The following is a 19,835-nucleotide window of genomic DNA, read 5'->3' on the forward strand; positions in this document are numbered from 1 at the left end:
ACTGGCCAGGGGTTGAGCGAGCTCTTGTGGCCCTGGCCAGCCAAAAAACCCAGCTGTAGGCTCCGGCACACCGGTACTGCCAGCTCCTCGGCTCGTGGCCACCCCGGCTCCCCGCCAGCGGCAGGGGCAACAGCCCAGCCCTGGCCCCCCCGAAAGCAGGCAGGGTGTGCTAAACCACCAGAGAAACGTTGCAAAAGCTCTGGTGGGGACAGCAGGGACTTGGGCAAGACCGGGGAAGCCAGCGGCTGGCACCTGGATGTGGCATGGGGCCACCCAAGTGGAGCTGGATTCATCCCGGTGGGGTGGGCCAAGGCAGGGAGCAGGCAGCAAAATCCCTTGTGCCCACCAAAAGAAAATGGTCTCCCTTCAACATCCTTCATGTCTGGATAAAATTGGGGATGAAAAGCATTTTAGATTGATTTAAAAATATCTGGAGCCCCAAGGCATGTCACCAGAGGCAATGGTTTCCCTTCTCCAGAGGGAATGCGCAAGGGCTGGCAGAAGGTATCTCTGAAAAGGGACCTCTTGCTGGCTGTGTGTCCTTTGCTCTCACTGTTGCTGTGAGTATCACTCCTTCCCTGGGGGAGGCTCAGGGACCTGTGTGGCCAGGCAGATGTCACCCCCAGATGTGGCCAGGCAGAGCTGGCCATGCCACATTGACCAGGCAGGTGGGGCCCTGCTGATGAGAGCAGGCAGATGTGGCCATGACAATGAGACCAGAGGTGGCCACAGAGAGGTGGCCAGGTGGTTGAGACCAGGCAGAAGTGATCAGGCAGAGGTGGCCCTGTTGAGATGACCATGACAATGAGTCCAGGCAGAGGTGGCCATGTCGACGAAGCGAGGAAGAGGTGGCCAGGTAGAGGTGACCGTGCTGATGAGACCAGGCAGAAATGACCAGGCAGAGGTGGCGCTGCTGAGGTGACCAGGCAGAGGTGAGGCAGATGTGACCATGACAATGAGACCAGGCAGAGGTGGCCATGCAGGTGTGGTCCTGCTGAGGTGACCATGTTGATGAGACCAGGCAGAAGTGACAAGGCAGAGGTGACCCTGGTGATGTGGCCCTGCCAATTAGTCCAGGCAGAGGTGATCAGGCAGAGGAGGCCACGGCGGTGAGGCCAGGCAGATGTGGCCATGCAGGGTGACGCAGATGTGACCATGCTGATGAGACCAGGCAGAGGTGACCACACAGGTGTGGCCCTGCTGAGGTGACCATGTAAATGAGTCCGGGCAGAGGTGGCCAAGCCGAGGTGGCCACGCTGATGAGTCCAGGCAGAGGTGGCCAGCGGATGGCAGCTGGAGCCTGAGGACGGTGCCCAACAGGGGCGTTCAAGGCCTCTCACGGCCCACCCTTTGGCACCCCAGCACCCAGCTCAGGCGCAGGGTTCGCACCCAATGCCACAGTGGGGAGCGGCGGCTGCACCCAGCCCTGCCCTCTCCTCGGAAACTTCCTCCTGCCCAAGGAAACACACAGCACCTTCTGCAAAAAGAACGTCAAAAAAACAGATGGGAGACCAGCGGCAGGGAAATTATCACGCAGTTCCCACAGTGCCAAGTTCCTGTGGTGATTACAGCATTATTTTTCTCACTCCCGAGCGGAGGAAAGGTTTCAAGGAGAGCTGAGATGCCGATGCCACCCAACGTAACAGCAAAGCAGCCAGCGTCCCGGCCGCTCCAGAAACACCAGCTGACTTGGATTTTGTGTTCTGCTGTTTTAGGCACAGAGCCAGGATCCTTCCTGAGAAAACACCGCACAATGCAACAGAATAGATGGCTGCGTAACCCTGGTTAAAGATAGCTCGGCCATGGCCCGGGTTCGATAACATCCTTTTCTGTAGCTGGCGTGCAAAAGCCCGGAGAAGATGAGTTCCGCCTGAAAACATTTCACCCACAGCAAAGCCCTTTCAGAAGGAAAGTGGTAAAAAAAATGGCACTTGTACCCCCTGCTGTGCTGCAGGTGTCTCCTGAGCGGGTGCTTTGGGCACCGGGTGCTGCATTTTGGGAGCTGGTCACGCCGTGGAAAGGCAGGGCCATGGGTGCCTGGCTCTGGCCTTGGCTCCCCTTGATGCATGTACCTGGGGTGTCCCCTGCCACGGGCCCGGACCCCCTGGGTGTGGCAGGCGATGCTCAGCAGTGAGGGCACGCAGCGGCAACCCCATCCAGCCTTGGCAGGAGAGGCCCTGTGTCCCCCCCGAGGGAAGAGGGATGCCCTGGCAAGGTGCACACTATATTTATTTCTTTAAAAACATAAGTTATGTTCAGGGAGGAGCCAGCGTGGCCCTGAGGACGGAGAGGAGCAAATGGCAGTGCCACAGGGCACCCCGAGCACCCACGCGATGCCACTGGCTGGGACAAGAGCACCCGGTGCCCGGTGCCCGCTGACGGTGTGCCCTGCTTGGGGCCGGGTCCTGACACGATGCTCAGCACCCAGCACCAGTGCCGGGTGCCCAGGGCAGGATGCCTGATACCACCACCCAGTGCCAGTTCCAGCGCCCAGTGCGGGCTGCCCAGTGCCCGGTACCCTACGGCCAGTCCCTGGTACCCCTCTGCTGATGCTCCGTCCGCTGTGCCCTGCATCCTACACCCGGTGCGCCCCATCCCGGAGCCCCGCCGCGGGCCCCGGTGCCGGCAGGTGCCGCTGTGCTCCCGGCGCTGGCGGGGGGCGGCGGGGGCCGGACCGGGGCGGCGGCGGGGGCCGGACCGGGGCGGCGGCGGGGGCCGGACCGGGGCGTCCCTCCCGCCGCGGCTGCCAGCGCCGCCGGCACCATGGCTGCTGCTGCCGCTTCCTCCTCGCCCTCCTCCTCCTCCCGGCAGGTAAGAGCTGGACGACACACCGGGATGGGGGCGGAGTGGGGGGTACAGGGGACCCCCGCTGCCGGGCTAGGGTAGGTGCGATGGGGATGGGGACGGGGGTGTGTGTGGAAAGAAGGCAGCCCCCCCGTTGCCGGGGGCAGCCCGGCTCCCTCCCGACAGGGGCAGGGTGCCCGGAGAAGGGCTCCACAGAACAACCCCCCCACGCTGGTCCCACTCACCCCCTCCATGCCCACGGGCGCGCCGACACCAGTGGGGCAAGGCAAGAGGTGTTTCGCCCCCCCTTCCCTCGACCCCTGCCCCGCAGAGGTGTCCCCAGCTAGGTCCCTGGCTGGCCTGAAGCCAAGGCGCAGGAGGACAACTTCAGGAGACCACCAGCATCTCCTTGCAAGGCAGCCCCCCTGCCCGGGCTGGAGTTCACCCCCCGGCCTCGGATCTCCCTCCCCAGCACGGTCGCTGCTTTTATCGCTCGCCCTGGCCTTGAACGGAGGCTCCTGCACATCCAGTACCCTGCTGCTTTCCCTGACCAGCTAAAGGCATCTCCCTCCCTGTGCCACCCGCCCCTCCCCAGCAATATCAACTTCCCCATTTCATAGAAACACCCAATTTGACATCTTTCCCCTTCTAAGACTGAGGAAGCAGTTCAGTTGCTGGTGCGACAACAAGCACTTTCAAATGACAGCATGCACAGGTTATCCCTCTGTCCAGGCTGGGTTTTAATAAACAACACGAAGAGCTGCTTGCTCAGAACCATGAAAAGCACACTTGCATAACCGAACGACGGGGACGTGCACAAGGAGAAATACATCGGGCAAAGCTGTTATTATTAACTTGCTGCCGGCATGCAGCAGAGCAGCCGAAGGGACAAGGCTGGGCGAGGTTTTGAGCTCCGTGCGAAAGCCTGCAGCCAGCAGCCATGTCCCCAGAACAGCAGCTGGGGAGGCCACGTCTGCAGGAGCAGCAAACCATCATCCTGGACCACATCAGCCTGTGGGAGATCTTCCCCTATTGAGTGACCCCACTAGTGCAAAAGGAGGGAGAGCTGGCCAAATCCTTCTCCTTGTAAAGGGGGAGTTTGCCAACAAGCTCTTGTTTCTGTACTATCCAAGCAAGTGCATTTGCTTGGATGAGGAGGGGGTGAACCTACGTTTTGCTCGCAGAGATGCAAGGGATGCTGCACGCCTCTTTCAGGGGCTTCTGCCTGGCACCAGTTTGGCCGCTGCCTAGGCAAGGCATTCAAAAGCAGCCAGCCTCTGCTGGGAGTCATCCCTGGGCCGCATTGGGGTTGGGAGGCGGATTTTTCCCAGCACCCGGGACAAACCCAAAGCTGTTCCCACGACCATCTCTCTCTAAAGCACCAACAGCAGCAGGGCTTGGCCAAAGAGCCGGGAAACGTTTCCCTGGAGTATGGTCCCATTGCTCTCAGGCTGCTCCCAAACACCCCCCAAAGCCCCAAATCTTATGGATGCTTTCTGTGACTCTTTTCTGCATAGAAATAATACTTTAAAATACACATATTTATCACCCATGAGAAAACAAAAAACATGATTTAAATATGCTTCGAGCTCATTCTTCAGGACTTAGTGATAGAGAAGACGTCACTGGGCAGAAGTAAATAAGGCTGGGCATCGCCTGGCCACATAATGAAATAACAGCATCTCCCTCAAGGAAGTTTTCATCCTATTATTATTTTTTACTCTGGACGCAAGTCCAAACCTGCTTTGCTTTCCTGATGTGATGCCTGCTCCCATATGAACACCAAATTGCTACAGCCCCAAGCCCACTTCCCCCTTTAGCAATTTACCCTGCTCCCCAGCCAGCAGCTGAGACATTTTGAAGTACCTGCAAAAGGGAGCTTTTGGCACTTCTGCAAGGAGCCTTTGGGGAGAAAAAGCTGCTTTTTGGGGGTTTCAGAGCCTGGCCCCACAGGCTGCTTTGAGCTGCCATGGAGGAGAAGCAGCACTGAGCACTGCTGGCCCTGCTCCCCTGCATATGAGCTGAAGGACAGGAGAGATGGGTAGTTAATTATCCCCTCTCCCAGCCAAAATGAGCAAGCACCAGCTTTGGGACCTCTAATACCAGAGGATGCTCAAAAATTCCTCTGCTGAACCCAGTTGCTTCACCTCCTGGGGAAGGTTGGGATAGGGATGATGCATGTCAGGAGCTGCACCTAGAAGCAGTAATTAGCAGCTAGCCAGGAAAGTTATTTAGGTGGCATGTTGTCACTTGGGCAGAGCTGCTGTTTGTGACACACCTGGCTGGCTCAAGAGCCATATCCAAGATATCCACCTGGGAAAATCCATTGTGAGGTGTCCTGAGCCCAGCTGCACATGCAGGGAGGTCCATCTGCTAGCCCCCCAGGCCAAAGAGCTGACAAATTGTTTCTCCTCCCATCGTATAACATTCCAGGAAAATAAGCACAGTATAACACATATTTGCATGTTACAAAAAAACCACCACAATATCTGAAGTATTTTTTATTAAAATCAAACAATTTTAGAAAGAGCTAGTGCTGTAAACTACTGCTCTTAATGAAGGCAAAGCTTACACCAAGAGGAAGAGATCCCACACTGCCCAGCAATCAGCCAAAGCCACCATGCAAGGTGACAGCCTGCCAACACGCCCCAAGGTGGACACAGGGCCCTGCCAACCAGAGGTTCTCCAGAACCACAGAGGCTTTCCACCCCAGGTCCTCATCAGATCCCTCTGCCTGCATGGCTTGACAGGTAACCACAGGCTGCTTTGATGCTCTCAGAAGGAGAAAAGCCTCTGAAGATTCCTCTTCTGCTTTTGATATAATTTCATTGCAGCTTCAGGATTCAGTGCTTCATGAGTTGAATAATTAAGCAACACTTACCATTGTCAGGAGGGAACATTATGTTTTCTTTGCATGAAGAGTGGGGTGGCCACCCAACCCTAGAGCTGTTGTGAAGGGTGGGTTTAGTTCTGCAACCAACAGCCCTTGCTGCTGGGTTTGGACATTAGGGCAGGTGGTTGCCCAAGGAGGACTTGGACGCCCACCTCAGGCAAGGAACGAGCTGGATATAGGGACCGTACAGCATGCAGGCAACCATCTTTATTTTAGAAGCTGGCATTATCACTTTTAGCTGGGAAGAGCAGAGACTGCAGGATGGTGAAGGTGTCCGCCTGGTTCCTCAAGAGCAATCTGCCTGCAACAGCTTTCCTCAGGGACTGAAATGTGTACAAGGGCAAGCCAGACCCCCATGTTAGCTCCTTCCTCCATGCAATAGCCTGGAGAAAAGCAGCTGCTTGTTCCCGTGCCAGGCAATAACCTACCAGTCAGAGACGACCTCACTTAGAGCCTCTCCTTGCCAACTTGCCCAAAGCCCCCAGCTTTACAAGTTTGGCTATATGGGTTTTGCTCTTGCCTTCTACAAAAAGCTGGCCATGCATCTACAAAAGATGCTGGTATCCAGGGAGGTGAATACTGATGGGTTTGCTCAGCAGCAGCCCCGGGGGGGGGGGGGCCGCATCCTCAAGAAGGGCAGCCAAGTGACACCCCCAGGGTGCCCTGGCCAGCTGCATGCTTGGGGCAGCCACTGCCCCAGGGACCCAGGGTGCCCCAGCCACCACCTCTGGGTGGTGAGGGACACGTGGAGACAGCACACGGATTTCCATCACAGAGATGTTTCTCTTAGCTACAGAAGGCTTCAGAGCAATTAGACCTAAACTACTTAACCATGCAGCAGAAGAAAACCAATCACACAGGAAGCCAGCTTGGCTCACCAGTAAGTCAGAACAACTGCAGATTTATTTGACCTGATGGCCTTGGCTTTTTTTACACAGTTCTTTGATAGCTTTGCCTTTTACCTGTTCATGTTTCTGGCCCCTGGTTTTCTGACTTGGTTTATTCCTCCTCTCACAACTTTTCATACGATCAGCAACACAACCTGGCATTGAAAAGAAAGGCAATACAGCAGGAGCCCAGCAGGCAGCAAGGAAGCAGCACATCACCCAGGGGTGCTCCCGTTGCTGCTGGCATTATGGGTCACCAGTGCGCACATGCAGTGCTGGAGCTTTGCTACAGACCTGGAGAGCCACCATGGTGGCCCTGGTTTGCTCATTTAAGCTCAATCACAGCCAGAGATGTCCCCAAAAGTTACCATTTCCTAGTACCAAACCAGATGGGGATTTCCTCTAGAATAGCACAGAAAGCTTGTCAGGTCTGAGCCAGAGCTTAGACTCTGCAGAGTTGCTCCCAGGCCACCCCACCATCCTTATTTCTTGGAATAACAGTGCCTTAGAACAGCAGAGGCAAGTTCAAAGCCCAGGACAACCACTAAAGCCTCCTTCTTCCCTATCAATACAGAGCTTAGTCAGATCTTTGTTTATTGCAGATGGGGCCCAACCAGAGAAAAAAGTGAAAAACACCAAAGCCCAGATTATGTGGTAGCAGAGAAGATGAGGCAGCCCAGTGCTGAACAGCTTGAAAAACAAGTTAAACCCAAAGCCAAAACCAGTTTTACTTAGTTTTCACCACCACAATGAGACCTTTCACCATCAGCAGTTAGATACTAGTAGTTTTCTAACTAAGCAGTAAGAGTCATACCTGAACATGGGGGGGGGAACCTGCAAAAAAACAGCACCAAGAATAGCAATCCTGAAACACAGAAACCAAAGCCAAGCCAACAAGGTCATGAACAGGAAGTTCTTGCCCTACATAAACATAAACAATTTTATTGCTCTGCATCACTTAATTCAATAGTAATCCAAAGCCTGCTGCAGGACTAAAGAAGTCAGGGATACTCTATTACCATTACTTGGTGAGAACTAAGATACTATAGGACCTATAAAAAGCCAGAGAACATAGCACATCCCCAAGCATATCACCCAAAACAAAGTACGCAGACTTACCCTGGCTTTTAAGATCCCATTGCTCCTCTGAAAAAGTTGAAAAACCTCATCCTTAAAATATGATTTCCCTCATCAGTACCATCATTTACCACTAATTATACCAAGCACTTTTACAAAACTCTTCACAAAATTAAACAGCAATACTATGAGCCACCAGCTTTTATAGCAGAGCCCCTACTGTGCTAATAGCCCCTAATCACGCCAGCAAGCCTCACCTGGGGCCCCCCCACCCCCTCTTCCCACTGGGGCCGGGACCTCTATTTAAGCTCAGGCTCGGGTCCTAGATTTTTGTCCCACTTGGGGGTTGTCTCTAACCTGGTGGGTTTTTTTTGGTTGGTGTTTCTATCCTGTTTCTAGTTGTGTTCTGTGTTGACCTTAAAGTTAATGTAGCCCTTGGCCTTCAGTAGAGGGTGGGGCTGGATGAGCATCCTTCTTTGTCTGTTGTGGAGAGCTTTTGTGGGTACGTAATGAGGTTGGTATGGTCTTTTACTTGACAAAAAACATGGTGCCTAAATAAAATGTATAGTTATGCTCTTTTTCAGTAACTGCCCCAGAAGTGGTTGCTGAGCTGCCACGGAAGGTGGTGCCCAACCTTACTGCGTGAGCACAGTGTGCTGTGGGTGCCCAGCAAATCTTGTTGCAGTGGCTTATTTTTCTGTGCTTGTATTTCTTGCTTAGAAAGGGTGGTTAGATTCCTTGTGTAAGTGCAGTCAGGACAGGCTGCTAGGAGGGAGAAGAAATAATATTGATGTTACACAAGCTTTTATTATTCTGGGGCTTTGGCTGCCAGAGGAGCATCACCTACTGTGGCTGGGGTCTGGGTGCCTTAGTTAATTCAGGCTGAGAGTAGGCATGTGGCATGTGGGTTAGGTCATGTGGACCTTCTGGTAGTTACATCAGATGTGATGAGTCATGAAGTGAAGCTTGTTAATAGCTCCATCTCTGCCTTATCAGTGGATGTTTGTTTGCTGTGGCATGGCTGCTCCATCTGATGTCATTCACTTGGACTGGAGATGTTCTCTTGTTTTTTATGCTGCATTTCAGCTGACAGAACAATTTAAAAGCTTGCTGCAATTGCTTCTGGAGTGCTTGAGAAAAGCATTGCTGGAGAGGCTGGCAGCCCAGGTCAGGCAGCTGTTTCCCAGGCAGAGTGCAGGAAGTGTTGAGCTTCTGCAGGTGTGGGACCTCACCCTCTGCATGGCTTGCAGAAGCCAGGAAAACAGCATGTGGACAGGAGTGGGAGATAACCCATAAGGCTGATGGTTCATGCTTTGGCTTGGCAGGTGATTAGGGTTAATATTCCCTATGAACAAGATACTTGGATTACAGGGGCTTGGGGTTTTCTTTTCTTGGCTCTTGCCCATACTCCTAGGTAAGGCAACCTAGAAAAAAGAGTTTTCAAAGCTCTTGGGGGCCTGAGAAGTGTGATATTGCTCTTCTAGGGTATTACCTTGTCCTGGCAGTCCTCTGCCTGCCTCCACTCTGAGCTGGATATCAGTGGGGTGGTCAACTGCATTAAATGAATTAGATGGGCAAATTCCCTGGGGCCAAACTATGACTGACATCCTTCGATAGCTAATATCCTTCAGTTCTTCTGACAACCCCCGTTTGAAGGGATTTTTAGCCTTGGAAGTCATGTGGTTCTGAAGTGTTCTAGTGGGATTTTTGTCCCTTATTCCAGTCCACTGCTCTGGTTCTTGCTCACAGCTGCAGCTCCTACAGACCAGGTGCTGGAGAAACAAGGAAACCACCACCTTGGCTTCTCACTTACTTTTTGATATCAGTTGGTAGACAACTACATTTGCAGACAAGCTGGGTGCTTTTCTGGCCACCCAGCTCCCTGGGGACAGGGAACACCCTCTTGCAGGGCAGGCTGTCCACGAGCTGGGTGATGTGGCATGAGGGTACATGGAGCTATCAGCCAAGGGAGTCTTCAGCCAAGCCCTTTTTGTCCCCTCATCCTAACCTGGTTCAGAAGCAGCCTGCATAGCCTCTGGGATCCTGGCTGGGTTTCTCCCGTGGTGCAAAGGGGCATAGCCTGTGTGTGTGGGATGATGTGCTGTAAGAGCTGGACCCCAGGGGAGTTGCTGGGTCCCAGATAACTTGCTGGAGGTGATGGCTCAGGGGAACAAGAAGATAACAGGGCTGGTACAGGCAGGGCTTGCTAGCAGAATTTAATGCAGCACTATTGATTGGGAAACCAAATCTTGGCTAGCAATGACAATGCAGGAGCAGGGGAGACAGGGAAGACCAGGGCTGAGCAGTGTGCTGCCTTTGGCTGTGCTTGCTCTCCTGGGAAATGTCCCTGTGACTTTTGACCTGCTTGGCTGGAAGTGCTCAGCCAGCAGCTGAGGGTTGTTCCTGTGTCCAGTTTTGGCTCACTCTCTGAATTTATACCCTTTAGATATTATCAAAAACTTCTTGACTCATCCTGGTTAGCAGTATTGCCAACTTTTTGAGGTCCCCATCGGTTTGCCTCCAAAGTTTACAGATCGTGAGAGCTCTGCTAACCAAAAACACAAGCAAGCGATGTGGGATGCCAGGGTGGTTTGCAGAGAGGTGGTAAGCTGGGTATGTCCAAGAGAGACTGGAAGCATCTACTTTTACAGAGAGGTAATAAACTGTCAAGGTGCTACCAGCCCTGGCAGGGTCCTGCTGTGCTTGCTGTAACAGCAACGTGTTGTGCTATGGGCTGCAGAGGCTGCCTCTACCTGTTGAAGTCACGCTTTGCGAATGCCAAGGTCTGATGGAGAAAGAACTATTTTCCAGAAATACAGGTAGATGTTGAACCCCGATCTGAAGAACACCAAGGATGAAGGGATGCCAAGTCTGCGTTTGTCAACACTTCTAGCACACTCTGCTACCACATGGTAGCTGATTTCTGAGGTCAGAAGTGTGGGTGCAGGGAGGCTGGTGGAGCTGGGATAGGGCATGCTGGGCCAGAGTACCTGGGTCCTTCACTCATGCCTCGATAGCAACTTGTATGCCTTTCCACCCATGCCTCTCCAAAGCAGACCCTCTGCTCCCCGACAGGTACCGCACCTCCTCTTGCATAAGGCCCAGGATGGCTGCATGGTCTGAAATCCTTGAGAAAGAACCTGTAGCTCAATGCTCCTCATCAGTCAAGCCAGGGATTTCATGTCCCACCCTTGGCTGTGAAAACCAGCAGGCTGTGCTCTCCCAGGGTTGTGGCTGATGACACCTTCAGATCTTGTGATGTGGGAGGTTGAAGACTAAGAGTACCTGCTAAAAATGGCACTGGTACCTTCTTTTCCTTAGAAAAGGAGATGCAGTTTTGGCAGCCTCCCTTCTCTGTACTCTGCTGGAGGCAAGGAGGGGTACAGGTGTAAAAGCAAAAAGGGCACAAATCAACCACTGGATCCTCAATATCCACATGTTGGAGAGGCAGGTTCTTGCAGCTTGTTTCTGGCCACTGGAAGTGAGGTACCAAATGGTGTTGGTCCCTAATGGATGTCGCTGCTGGTGCTTTGCAAGCCCCACCATGCCGGTGTGGAACCTGGCATTGCTGCCTGTGGCACGTCAGTGTGGAGCAGCACAGGGAATATTTGGTTTTATAGTGTTGCAGTGCCTGAACTGAGCAAGGGAGACACCAGCCTCTGCAGCAGGAGGGGACAGGATGAGTGGGGATCCACCAGGTTTGTTGGATGGAGCCAGTGCTGTGGGCAGGCTTTGACCTGGTGAGATGCAGTGGGTGAAGCTAAACTGTGGCAACAAGTGCATTCATCTGAACTAATGGCTTTTAAGCTCAGGATTATCACAGTACTGCAGCTCAAGTTCACATGCCAGTAACTCCCATGTATTAACCAGAAAGCCTGAGATGCAGAGGTCTTAAGATGAGGAGACAGGGTGCCCTGTTGACAGCAGAAGCTTTGCAGGAGCCTGGTATGCTTTGGAAAGCTGTGAAGGAGGAGGTGGGGTGCCTGGGTGCTTCCCTGCTGCTGTGGTTAGGCTGGGTGTGGAAACCATGGGTGCTGAGCCAGGTGGCTTATTTGGTGACCAGACACAAACTTGCCGTCCATCTCCTCTCCTTTATCCGAAGGTCCATTAGCCTTGCACCTTTGCAGACAGAGACCCTGAGGAGGGAGGGTGAAAAGCTCAGAGGTATCTTCAAGTGTCTGCCCCTGGGAGAAGAGCACCCGTGGCCTTAGTCCCACTGCCCAGACCCTCCTGCTTGGCAAATGGGGTCCATCATGGGGACAGTGCTAGGGGAAAAAATATTTGGGGTCAAGCATGCCAGGGACTTGTGCTCCAAAATGCCGTGGGCGCTAGTAGAAGCTATGCCCCAGAGCTGGCTTTAAATCCCTGGCCAAGCATATATTTGCAGCTTCTAGACAGAAAATATCTTTGTGAAAGGTGCTACCCACCCAGGGCTTGCTGTAGTGAGCTGGAGGTCCTTAGCTGCTGCCCTCCACTGAAGGTCTGCAGCCATCTGTTTGTAGTGACGGCTGAAAACCACCCAAAATCATGATCTCATGAGCCCCTGCTCACTGGTGCTGCACCCCACCATTTCTACACACGAGGGTTAAGTGTTTCCATCTCTCCTTCAGCACAGGGTGCTGTTTGTGCCCAGGGAGCCTTGTGGCTCTCCTGGGTGCTCAGCAGTGAGAGGCTTTGCTGGAGGAACCCTGTGTTGCGCAGCCCCTGCACCCAAATTTGAGTCCTTCCCACACTACTGTTTCTTGGCACAGCTTTATGTGGAAGAGAGTCACATGCTGGGCCAGCAACAGCTCTGTCCTGTCTGAAATGCATCTCTAGTGCAGGTTGGGTCCTTTCTCGCTACTGTGGGTGTTACCTCTATGGGAGGCATTTCAGTCTGACCTGGGAGGACAGCAATTTTGGCTATGGTTGCTGACAATATCTCCTTGGGGTGAGCTTGGTGTGGCTTGGCCTTATTGTGGCCACTTGTGATGCCTGACCATGCGTGATCTGCAAGCTCTTGCTCACAAACAGCTACCATGACAGTTGTGCTCTCCATGCTGTTTCTCGCTTAGATAAGCACCAAGATTCTGTCTCTGGAGCTGAGGTGGGAGCTTGGCTTCAGTACTCCCACAAAATCAGCATTTTGCTGAGATTGGCCTCCATGCTCATACAGTAATTAGTTCTTGGTGGCTCATAGGCACCAGAGCAAGTTCTTCTTCTTCCCACTGCTGGGCTTGGGATGTTCTGGGGCATATAAATAAGTGAATGCATGGCAATAAAAATCCCTCCTGATGTTACTTGCTGTTGGTGTGCTCTTCCCTCAGCCCAACTGTGCTGGGGGAGCTAGCTGCTCGTGCTGGCCCAGTGCTGAGATGAGCCCTGGAGCGTAGAAAGTGGGGGGAGGGAAAAGCCCCAGCAGTCTGCTGGTGGAGATAGAGGAAAAAATGACTCATCTTCATGCTAAGAAATGGAGACGAATGTACAAGGAAATGGGGGGGGGGGGGGGGGAGGAGAAGAAAGAGGTGTCTTGTTATCATTCCCAGCTGCGTGGTGGTTGCTGCTGAAGAGGAGCTTGCTCCCCTGCTGCTTTGCTGGCTGCTGGGAGGAGATGCTGGGAAGATGGAGGGGCTGTCTGGGGGGTATCCCAAACTTGGGGAAAAATGGTGCTGACCCATGCCAGGGCAATGGGTCTGGTTTAAACTTCACCTCCAGCTATGCAGGGATAATTCTTATCTCTATTTTAGATGGCTCTTAACATTTAAAAAACAAACTTTTTTCCAGGTTCATTCCCAGACCTTTTAGTGTTCACCCAAACCCCAGGTTGCCCCAGGGATTTCCCAGTCATTAATACGTCTTTGTTTCACTCATAGGACTGGGTGATGACACCACAGCATTGCCCCTCAGGCCTGCCAGCCCCCCCCTTCCCCTTGGAGGGGATCTCATCAGGGCCAGGCTCCAGGGATGCAGCTGTCCCCACAGCAACTCCTGGCCAGCCCTTGCTGGCCACATCCACGGGACCTGCTGGAGATGGGACACCCTCCGGGCTGGTGGAGGGGGATGGCCATAATGCCACCCCTGCGGCAGCACTGTCCCCTGCTCCTGCCTCTGTCACCGTGAGCTCCAGCACCGCAACCACTATCACCATGACAGACAGCCCATCTGTAGTCTCCAACCCCAGCTTGGCGCCACCAACTTTAGAGGCAGCCCCAAGTCTTTGGACAGCAAATACTGCCAGCTTGGCAAGAGGCATGGTGGATTTGGAGGCAGCTCCCAGCCCCACGGGTATACCTGCACCCTCCTCCTCCTCTTCCTCCCTTCGCACTAGCGACCTGTACTCATCCCCTGGGACGGTCTTGCCCCCGACACCTGTCCTCATGAGTCCCAGCACCACCCAGCCACCAGCGCTGACCAAGGACCTCCCTTCCCTGGGGACGCTGGCCATGGCATCAAGCCTGGCTGTGGAGCCAACATCCCCCTCAGTGCCTGTGACGAGCCCCACTGCGGCCGAGGCTACGGCCGTCGGCAAAACCACCCTCTCCACCGGCGTCACCATGGAAGAGGTCCCGCATGCCTTGAGCGCAGGTGAGTACCACTACTCTCCATATGCGTATATAGACATAATGTCAACCTCAGGGTGCTTAGATAAGAGGGGCAGAACCCCCCAAATTGGAAGCGAAGAGGTGGTCAACTTTCTGAGAGCACCATCCAGCAGAAGCTGAGCTTTTCTGGAGGAGCTCGTGTCATCCGCTCCACCGGTGGAGACAAGGAGTTGCAGATACCAAACCTCAGTTGTCCAGAGGTGTGAATAAAATCCGTAGTTGCAAATTTGACTTGAAACACTCAAGGATGAGAGGAAACAAATGCTTGGATAGTGGGTGCAGCCTGAGTTAGGAAGATGTAGGTTTTTCTTCTCCTTCCTGGAGACCTCCCTAAGCCGACACTCCCTTTCACCTGTCCTCTCCTGAAAGCTCAGATAGATTAAAAATGTTTCATAAGGCCAGAAAATGGAGAGATCCGGAGCGTTTTTTTACCCTTGGCTCAGCACTAAATGCTGCCTGGTGCTGGGAGGAGCATCTAGGAGCAAGTCCACAATCTGCAAGCAAAGCCCAGCTGTATTTTATCCCAAATCCACCTGCCCTGCCTTTATGGGAAGGGGAACAGTGCAAAAATATAGGGATGCCCAGCATCCTGCACAGGAGCTGTGGGAGGAAGTGAGGGAATGCCTCCCCTCACCACAGAGAGCTGGCAGGGATGTATAGGGAGCAGCGGGGTGTGGGGTGGGTGCTATGGGGCTGGTACTCGGCAGGGGGCTGAGCACTGCCCTTTCTGATGGACTCTCTCCCTGCAGGGAGCATTGTGGCCATAACCATGACAGTCCTTGTAGTGGTGGTGCTGGTTTTTGGGGTGGCCGCGTACCTCAAGATCAGGTAAGGGTCTTTTTGGGGCATCTGCCTGGTGGGTTGCTCTTGTTCTCGTAAGGGTGATGCTCAGGGGCAAAGCCATGGGGAGAAGCTGTCCCCAAGGCCGTCTGGGCAATGTGCAGCCTCTAGTCCCAGCATGGATGCGTTTTCTACCACATCTATATTGAAAAGCAGAGTTTTTATTCCTTGTTTTACAACAGCCTCACTCAAATGCCAGAGACGCTGTTCAGCGTAGTCATAACCAGCAATTATCCCTAGGGCAAGCTGCTGCCACGGGTGTTGCTGTGACTTAGACAATAAACAGCAGCACAGCCCAGTGCTGAGCATCTGTAATGAGGCTTTGCCGACCACTGAGACGAGCAAAGGTCTTGTTTTAATTCCGTGGCAAGTTCCAGTCTGATTCAATGGGAGCTAAATCCTGCCTGGGCTTATTTTCTGTCCTGGTTCTTCCTGCTAAAATATCCCAAAGCTTGACCTAGTGAGGGCTTGCATGCTTCCCACCCCCCCCCCCCCATGGTAAAATAACTAACAAACCACCAAAGCAACTGGTAACACCAGATGGTTTGCTTTCCCCTTGCAGGCACTCCTCCTACGGCAGGCTTTTGGATGACCATGACTACGGCTCCTGGGGCAACTACAACAACCCTCTCTATGATGACTCCTAGCAGGGACGACGGGGGGGTGGGGGGGTGGGAAAAAACCTTTAATTTATAAGTGCTTCTGCAGCAGAGCACCCGCTGTCAAGGAGATGCCCGGGCTCTGAGCCACCCCTGCAAACAGGATTATGGCGGGTCCAATGGATGACAGGGAATGGGAGGGCAGGCGTGCAGTGCCCACAATAAACCTGAGTTTTGGCCTTTGTGTAGGACACTCTGGGTCCTGGGGCATGTCAGCCACTTGGTTTGTCAGTGAAGGGAACCCAAATTACCCGGGGGGGGGGTGGTGGGTGTAAAGGGAGAGGATGGAGGTTCAGCCAGTGCCATGGCATCCTTTGAAACGCTGACGCCCACGGCTCGGGGTTGATGGGACATGGGGCTGCGGAGCCAGAGTCAGCAGTGGGGGGGTGGGGGGTGTGTGTCTCCCATGGTTTCACATGCCCCTTCCTCCAAAATCACCTCCCTGCACTGCCCACCTGTGAAATCCTTCACCTTGCCTTGCCAGGGACCATGAGCAGTTATGGGGCTGCCCCATCATCGCTCCCTTTCTTTTGCTGCGGGTGCTTCTGTGCAGAAGCTCATAATTTTTTTTTTTCCCATTTAACTGTGTTCCCCCCAAACAGCCCAGGAGCCTGTGGGAAGGTACGTTGACCACCCACGCTCCTGGGCCGAGAAGTGCCCCATTTCACACACGTGGGTGCTTGCTTGGCAGCTTTATTTTTAATCCTTGAAAAACTTGGCCCCTAAAATACACTAAAAGGGTTGGGTTTTTTTAATCCCTAATTTATGTTTTCAGCTACTACCATGTGAATGTGGGGGATGGCTGATGGCAGGGCTGGTTTAGCGAGGGGATACTTGCCCTGGCCCACATCCCCTTGCTTGGCCACTTCTGCTTCCAGCTAAATCCCCTGACAGTGAAAAGCAAAGCCCTCATCCCACATGGCCTTGATTAATAAATCAGCACTAAATGATGCTGAAGAGGTTTGGGGCATATCCAGCAAGTCCCCAGAGCTAGTCACCATCACCCCAGAGGTTGTAGATTGGCTGCTTCCCTCAGATGCTTGGCAAGATGGTGGCATGACCAGATTTCTAGAGGGGTTTTGGGGAAGGCAGAAGCACCCCTGTGCAGGTAGACTGGTGCCAGTCTGCAGCATTTGATGTCCCTGCTTTTAATTACTGGCTGTTTTCTTGCATGGGGAGGGCATTAGGTTCATCAGGGTAACCTCCAAGATACCTCTTCGCTAAAGCTGAAGCCCTGAAGCAGCAGGGCATTTGCTGTTATGGGGAGGGCAACCAAGAAGAAGCTGCTGTTCCCTATGGGATGCCAACGGATGAGGCAGGAGAGGCTTGAGCTGCCATCTCACCCAAAACACAGGTGTTCGTTTGCTTTGGGTTAATCAGCGTCGGCGGTGCAGGCTGGGAAACAGGCTTTGCTGTTTGCCCCGGCTGCTAAACAAAGCGTCCAGGGGAACATCAAAGCTCAGGGTGTTTGCATGATTGCTTCCTGAAACAGATTCATCATCTCCTGATTTTCATCAAGCGAGTCTAATAAATGCAGCCAGCACCATAACAGCCACCTGAAAAGGCCAGGAGAAACGAGGACATCTCCTCCAGCTCTGCCTTCCAAAAGGAAGTGCAACCATTATGCATTTTCCTTTTCCTTCCTAGCCTTTTTTAGCCTCTTCAGTGGCCCATCCTTTCACCTCCCTTTGTATATTAGCGTCAGCTGTGCGGCCGAAGCCCAGCTCAAGAGCGGGACTTCAGCAGGGGATTTGCTGGCGCTAAGCCTACCTGCTAAGATGTTGGTACTGAGCGGTTCCTCACCCTCTTTTAGTTCAAATGGGGTAGAAATGGAGAATCAAGCAGCAAACAGTTGCCATAGCTTCGAACCACAGCCAGCCTGGGAAACTGTTGGGTCTGGGAGCATATATGGGGTAAGATTTATGCCAGACCTGCTCTGCATCCCACTCTCCCTCTTCCCTGGTCAGCACCCTGCCAGCTGCTAGCTATTCCCACCAGGCTCTGGAGAGAAAGGGTGCATTTAGGGAGGCAGGGGAAGAGAGGGGAATGTGATGCTGAGGCAGGAGGCACCATTGGCACCCCAGGCTGTGAGGATGCTCGGGATGAGCAAAATTCCCTTTCACCTTTTTGGCAGCCAAGAAGCAGCGAATTAGGTCACCTCACCTAAGAAAAACCAGGAACTAAGTAAAAAAAAAAAAACCACCCCATCCTTCTGCTCTTGAAATAAATTGGATAGCACAGTGTTGCACTCGCCTTCCCCAAAACCACACAGAAAAGGCTCTCCCTGACCCCTGCCAGCAAGAAGTCACCCGCTGGGGAGTCTGTCTGCTTTAAAACTCTGCCTAAGCTACAGCTCAATATGGTCCAATGGCAGCAAAAAGGCGGCAATTAAAAAAGCCCCACCCCAAACTATTAAAAAAACCCACTCACTTTGTTCAAACGCTGCTGCTAAAATAAGTGAGGGAATAAAGGGAGAGGAGAAGCCACCACCTTCACGTAAAAACCCCACAGTCCTCAGGGGAATGAAATCCTTTTTCATGAAAGAGAAAAGAAATCAGGTGTCGTCTTCTGCAGGACGGTGTGAGCTTCTAGGAGGAAGGCTTGGCCAAGGAATTAAACCAGACCTCATCAGAGCGGGCTAATTTCACACGCACATTCGCACTTCATCTCTGCGTCAGCGGTGAAAACCAGAGATGCTGTCTTGTCCCCAGCACCGCCGAGCTGTGGGTCTGCAGCGCTGGCACCTGGGGTCTGCTTTCCTGCTCAACCCTACGCTTTGGGGCTTAAAATGAATGAGTCTCTCTTGCCTACAACGCAAGGAAAAGGCTGTACGTATTTTTGAGGATATCCTGGGGTGAAAACAGATTTCTCGCTTCTCACAAGAGCCTGCGACCAGAAACCATCCCCAGCGCCTTTTCTTTGCTCCCCAGCGTGGGATAAGCGGCAAGGCAAAGCCTCTGCCCCAAATCATGCACCTAACAGCTAAGGTAAAACAAGAAAGGATGGGCATCGCACCTCCTGGCACGGCTCAGGCTTCCCAGCCATCACCTGAGCCTCGGGCCTGCGGAAGGAAAGGCACACCCTGCTGAAGTAGAGACCCTCATTGGGGTGCCCTCTTCCCCTGCAGCCACCTGCGAGCCTTTCTAAAGGCATTTACCCAGTCCTGAGCTTCAGACTTATTTCCCCCCACTGCTGAAAAAGGGCTCCTTGCAAAACCTCTCTTATTTTTAAATGGTGCTCACTGCTGCGGGTAGAGAGGAAGGTGTAAGGACATCACCTGCTGAATCTGGGCAGCAGATCATAAATGAATACACCACCTCTGTTCCCATAGTTTGGAAGCAGAGCCGAAAACAGCAGGCTGGGATACGTGCTGTAGTACCGCCCCTGTGACTCACAGCATCCTCCTTAAAACGAAAGGGGTAAGCAGAGCTGAGCCAGGCTGCCAGCCTGGGGCCAAAAACAGCTGGGGAAGGGCTTGCCAGGCTGGGTACCGCAGGATACACCCCAAAAAGCTCCAAGGTGAAATCCAGCATTGGCCTCAGAAAAAAGCTACAGAGGCAGAGGCGGGGACCGTGAGCGAGATGCCCTGATTGCCCACACAAGGATGGTGCGGGTCAGCCCTGTGCACCGCTGCAGGGACATTAAATATGTCACTTTGCAGGGAATAAAGAGCTGGGAGTTATTTCAGCTAACCCCATGTAAAGCCCAGAGCTCTCCCCAAGCCTCTGCAAGGCGCGCTGGCCACTCCACTAAACTCAGGCAGCCCCATCACAGCCTGCCTGCCCAGAAACACACAGCCAAATTTAGCTGCCTGCTGGATTTGGGGGCTTCAGGGGTACAAGTAGGTCACGTCTGCTGGAGGAAGGATGGTGTGCAGGTTGCTCTGAAACCGGGCAGAGCTGAGACAGCACCAAGAGCTTTCCTGGGTGACCGCACCACAGATACAGCAGACTTCATATTTCATTTTTTTCTTAATACATCTGCCCTGCAACATGGGTAATGTGTTTATGTCTACAGCAGTGTATGCCAGCGAGGGCCACGGCACAGGACAGCCTTAAAAAAAACAAAACAGATACACTTTCCCAGCAGAAAAAGCACTTTTTTTATGGGGATG

General features: G+C 53.2%; 1 protein-coding gene across 1 annotated transcript; it reads left to right on the plus strand.

Moving 5' to 3' along the window:
• Positions 1-2,713: 2,713 nt before the first annotated feature.
• On the plus strand, positions 2,714-15,912 carry PARM1 (prostate androgen-regulated mucin-like protein 1). The gene is made up of 4 exons (XM_075090069.1): positions 2,714-2,811; positions 13,494-14,205; positions 14,972-15,050; positions 15,625-15,912. The coding sequence occupies exons 1-4, from the start codon at positions 2,764-2,766 to the stop codon at positions 15,707-15,709; spliced, it is 924 nt and encodes a 307-aa protein (XP_074946170.1). The 5' UTR covers positions 2,714-2,763; the 3' UTR covers positions 15,710-15,912.
• The last annotated feature ends 3,923 nt before the right edge of the window (positions 15,913-19,835 follow it).

The sequence above is a fragment of the Phalacrocorax aristotelis genome, chromosome 4, assembly GCF_949628215.1.
Source record: "Phalacrocorax aristotelis chromosome 4, bGulAri2.1, whole genome shotgun sequence".
NCBI lineage: Eukaryota > Metazoa > Chordata > Aves > Suliformes > Phalacrocoracidae > Phalacrocorax > Phalacrocorax aristotelis.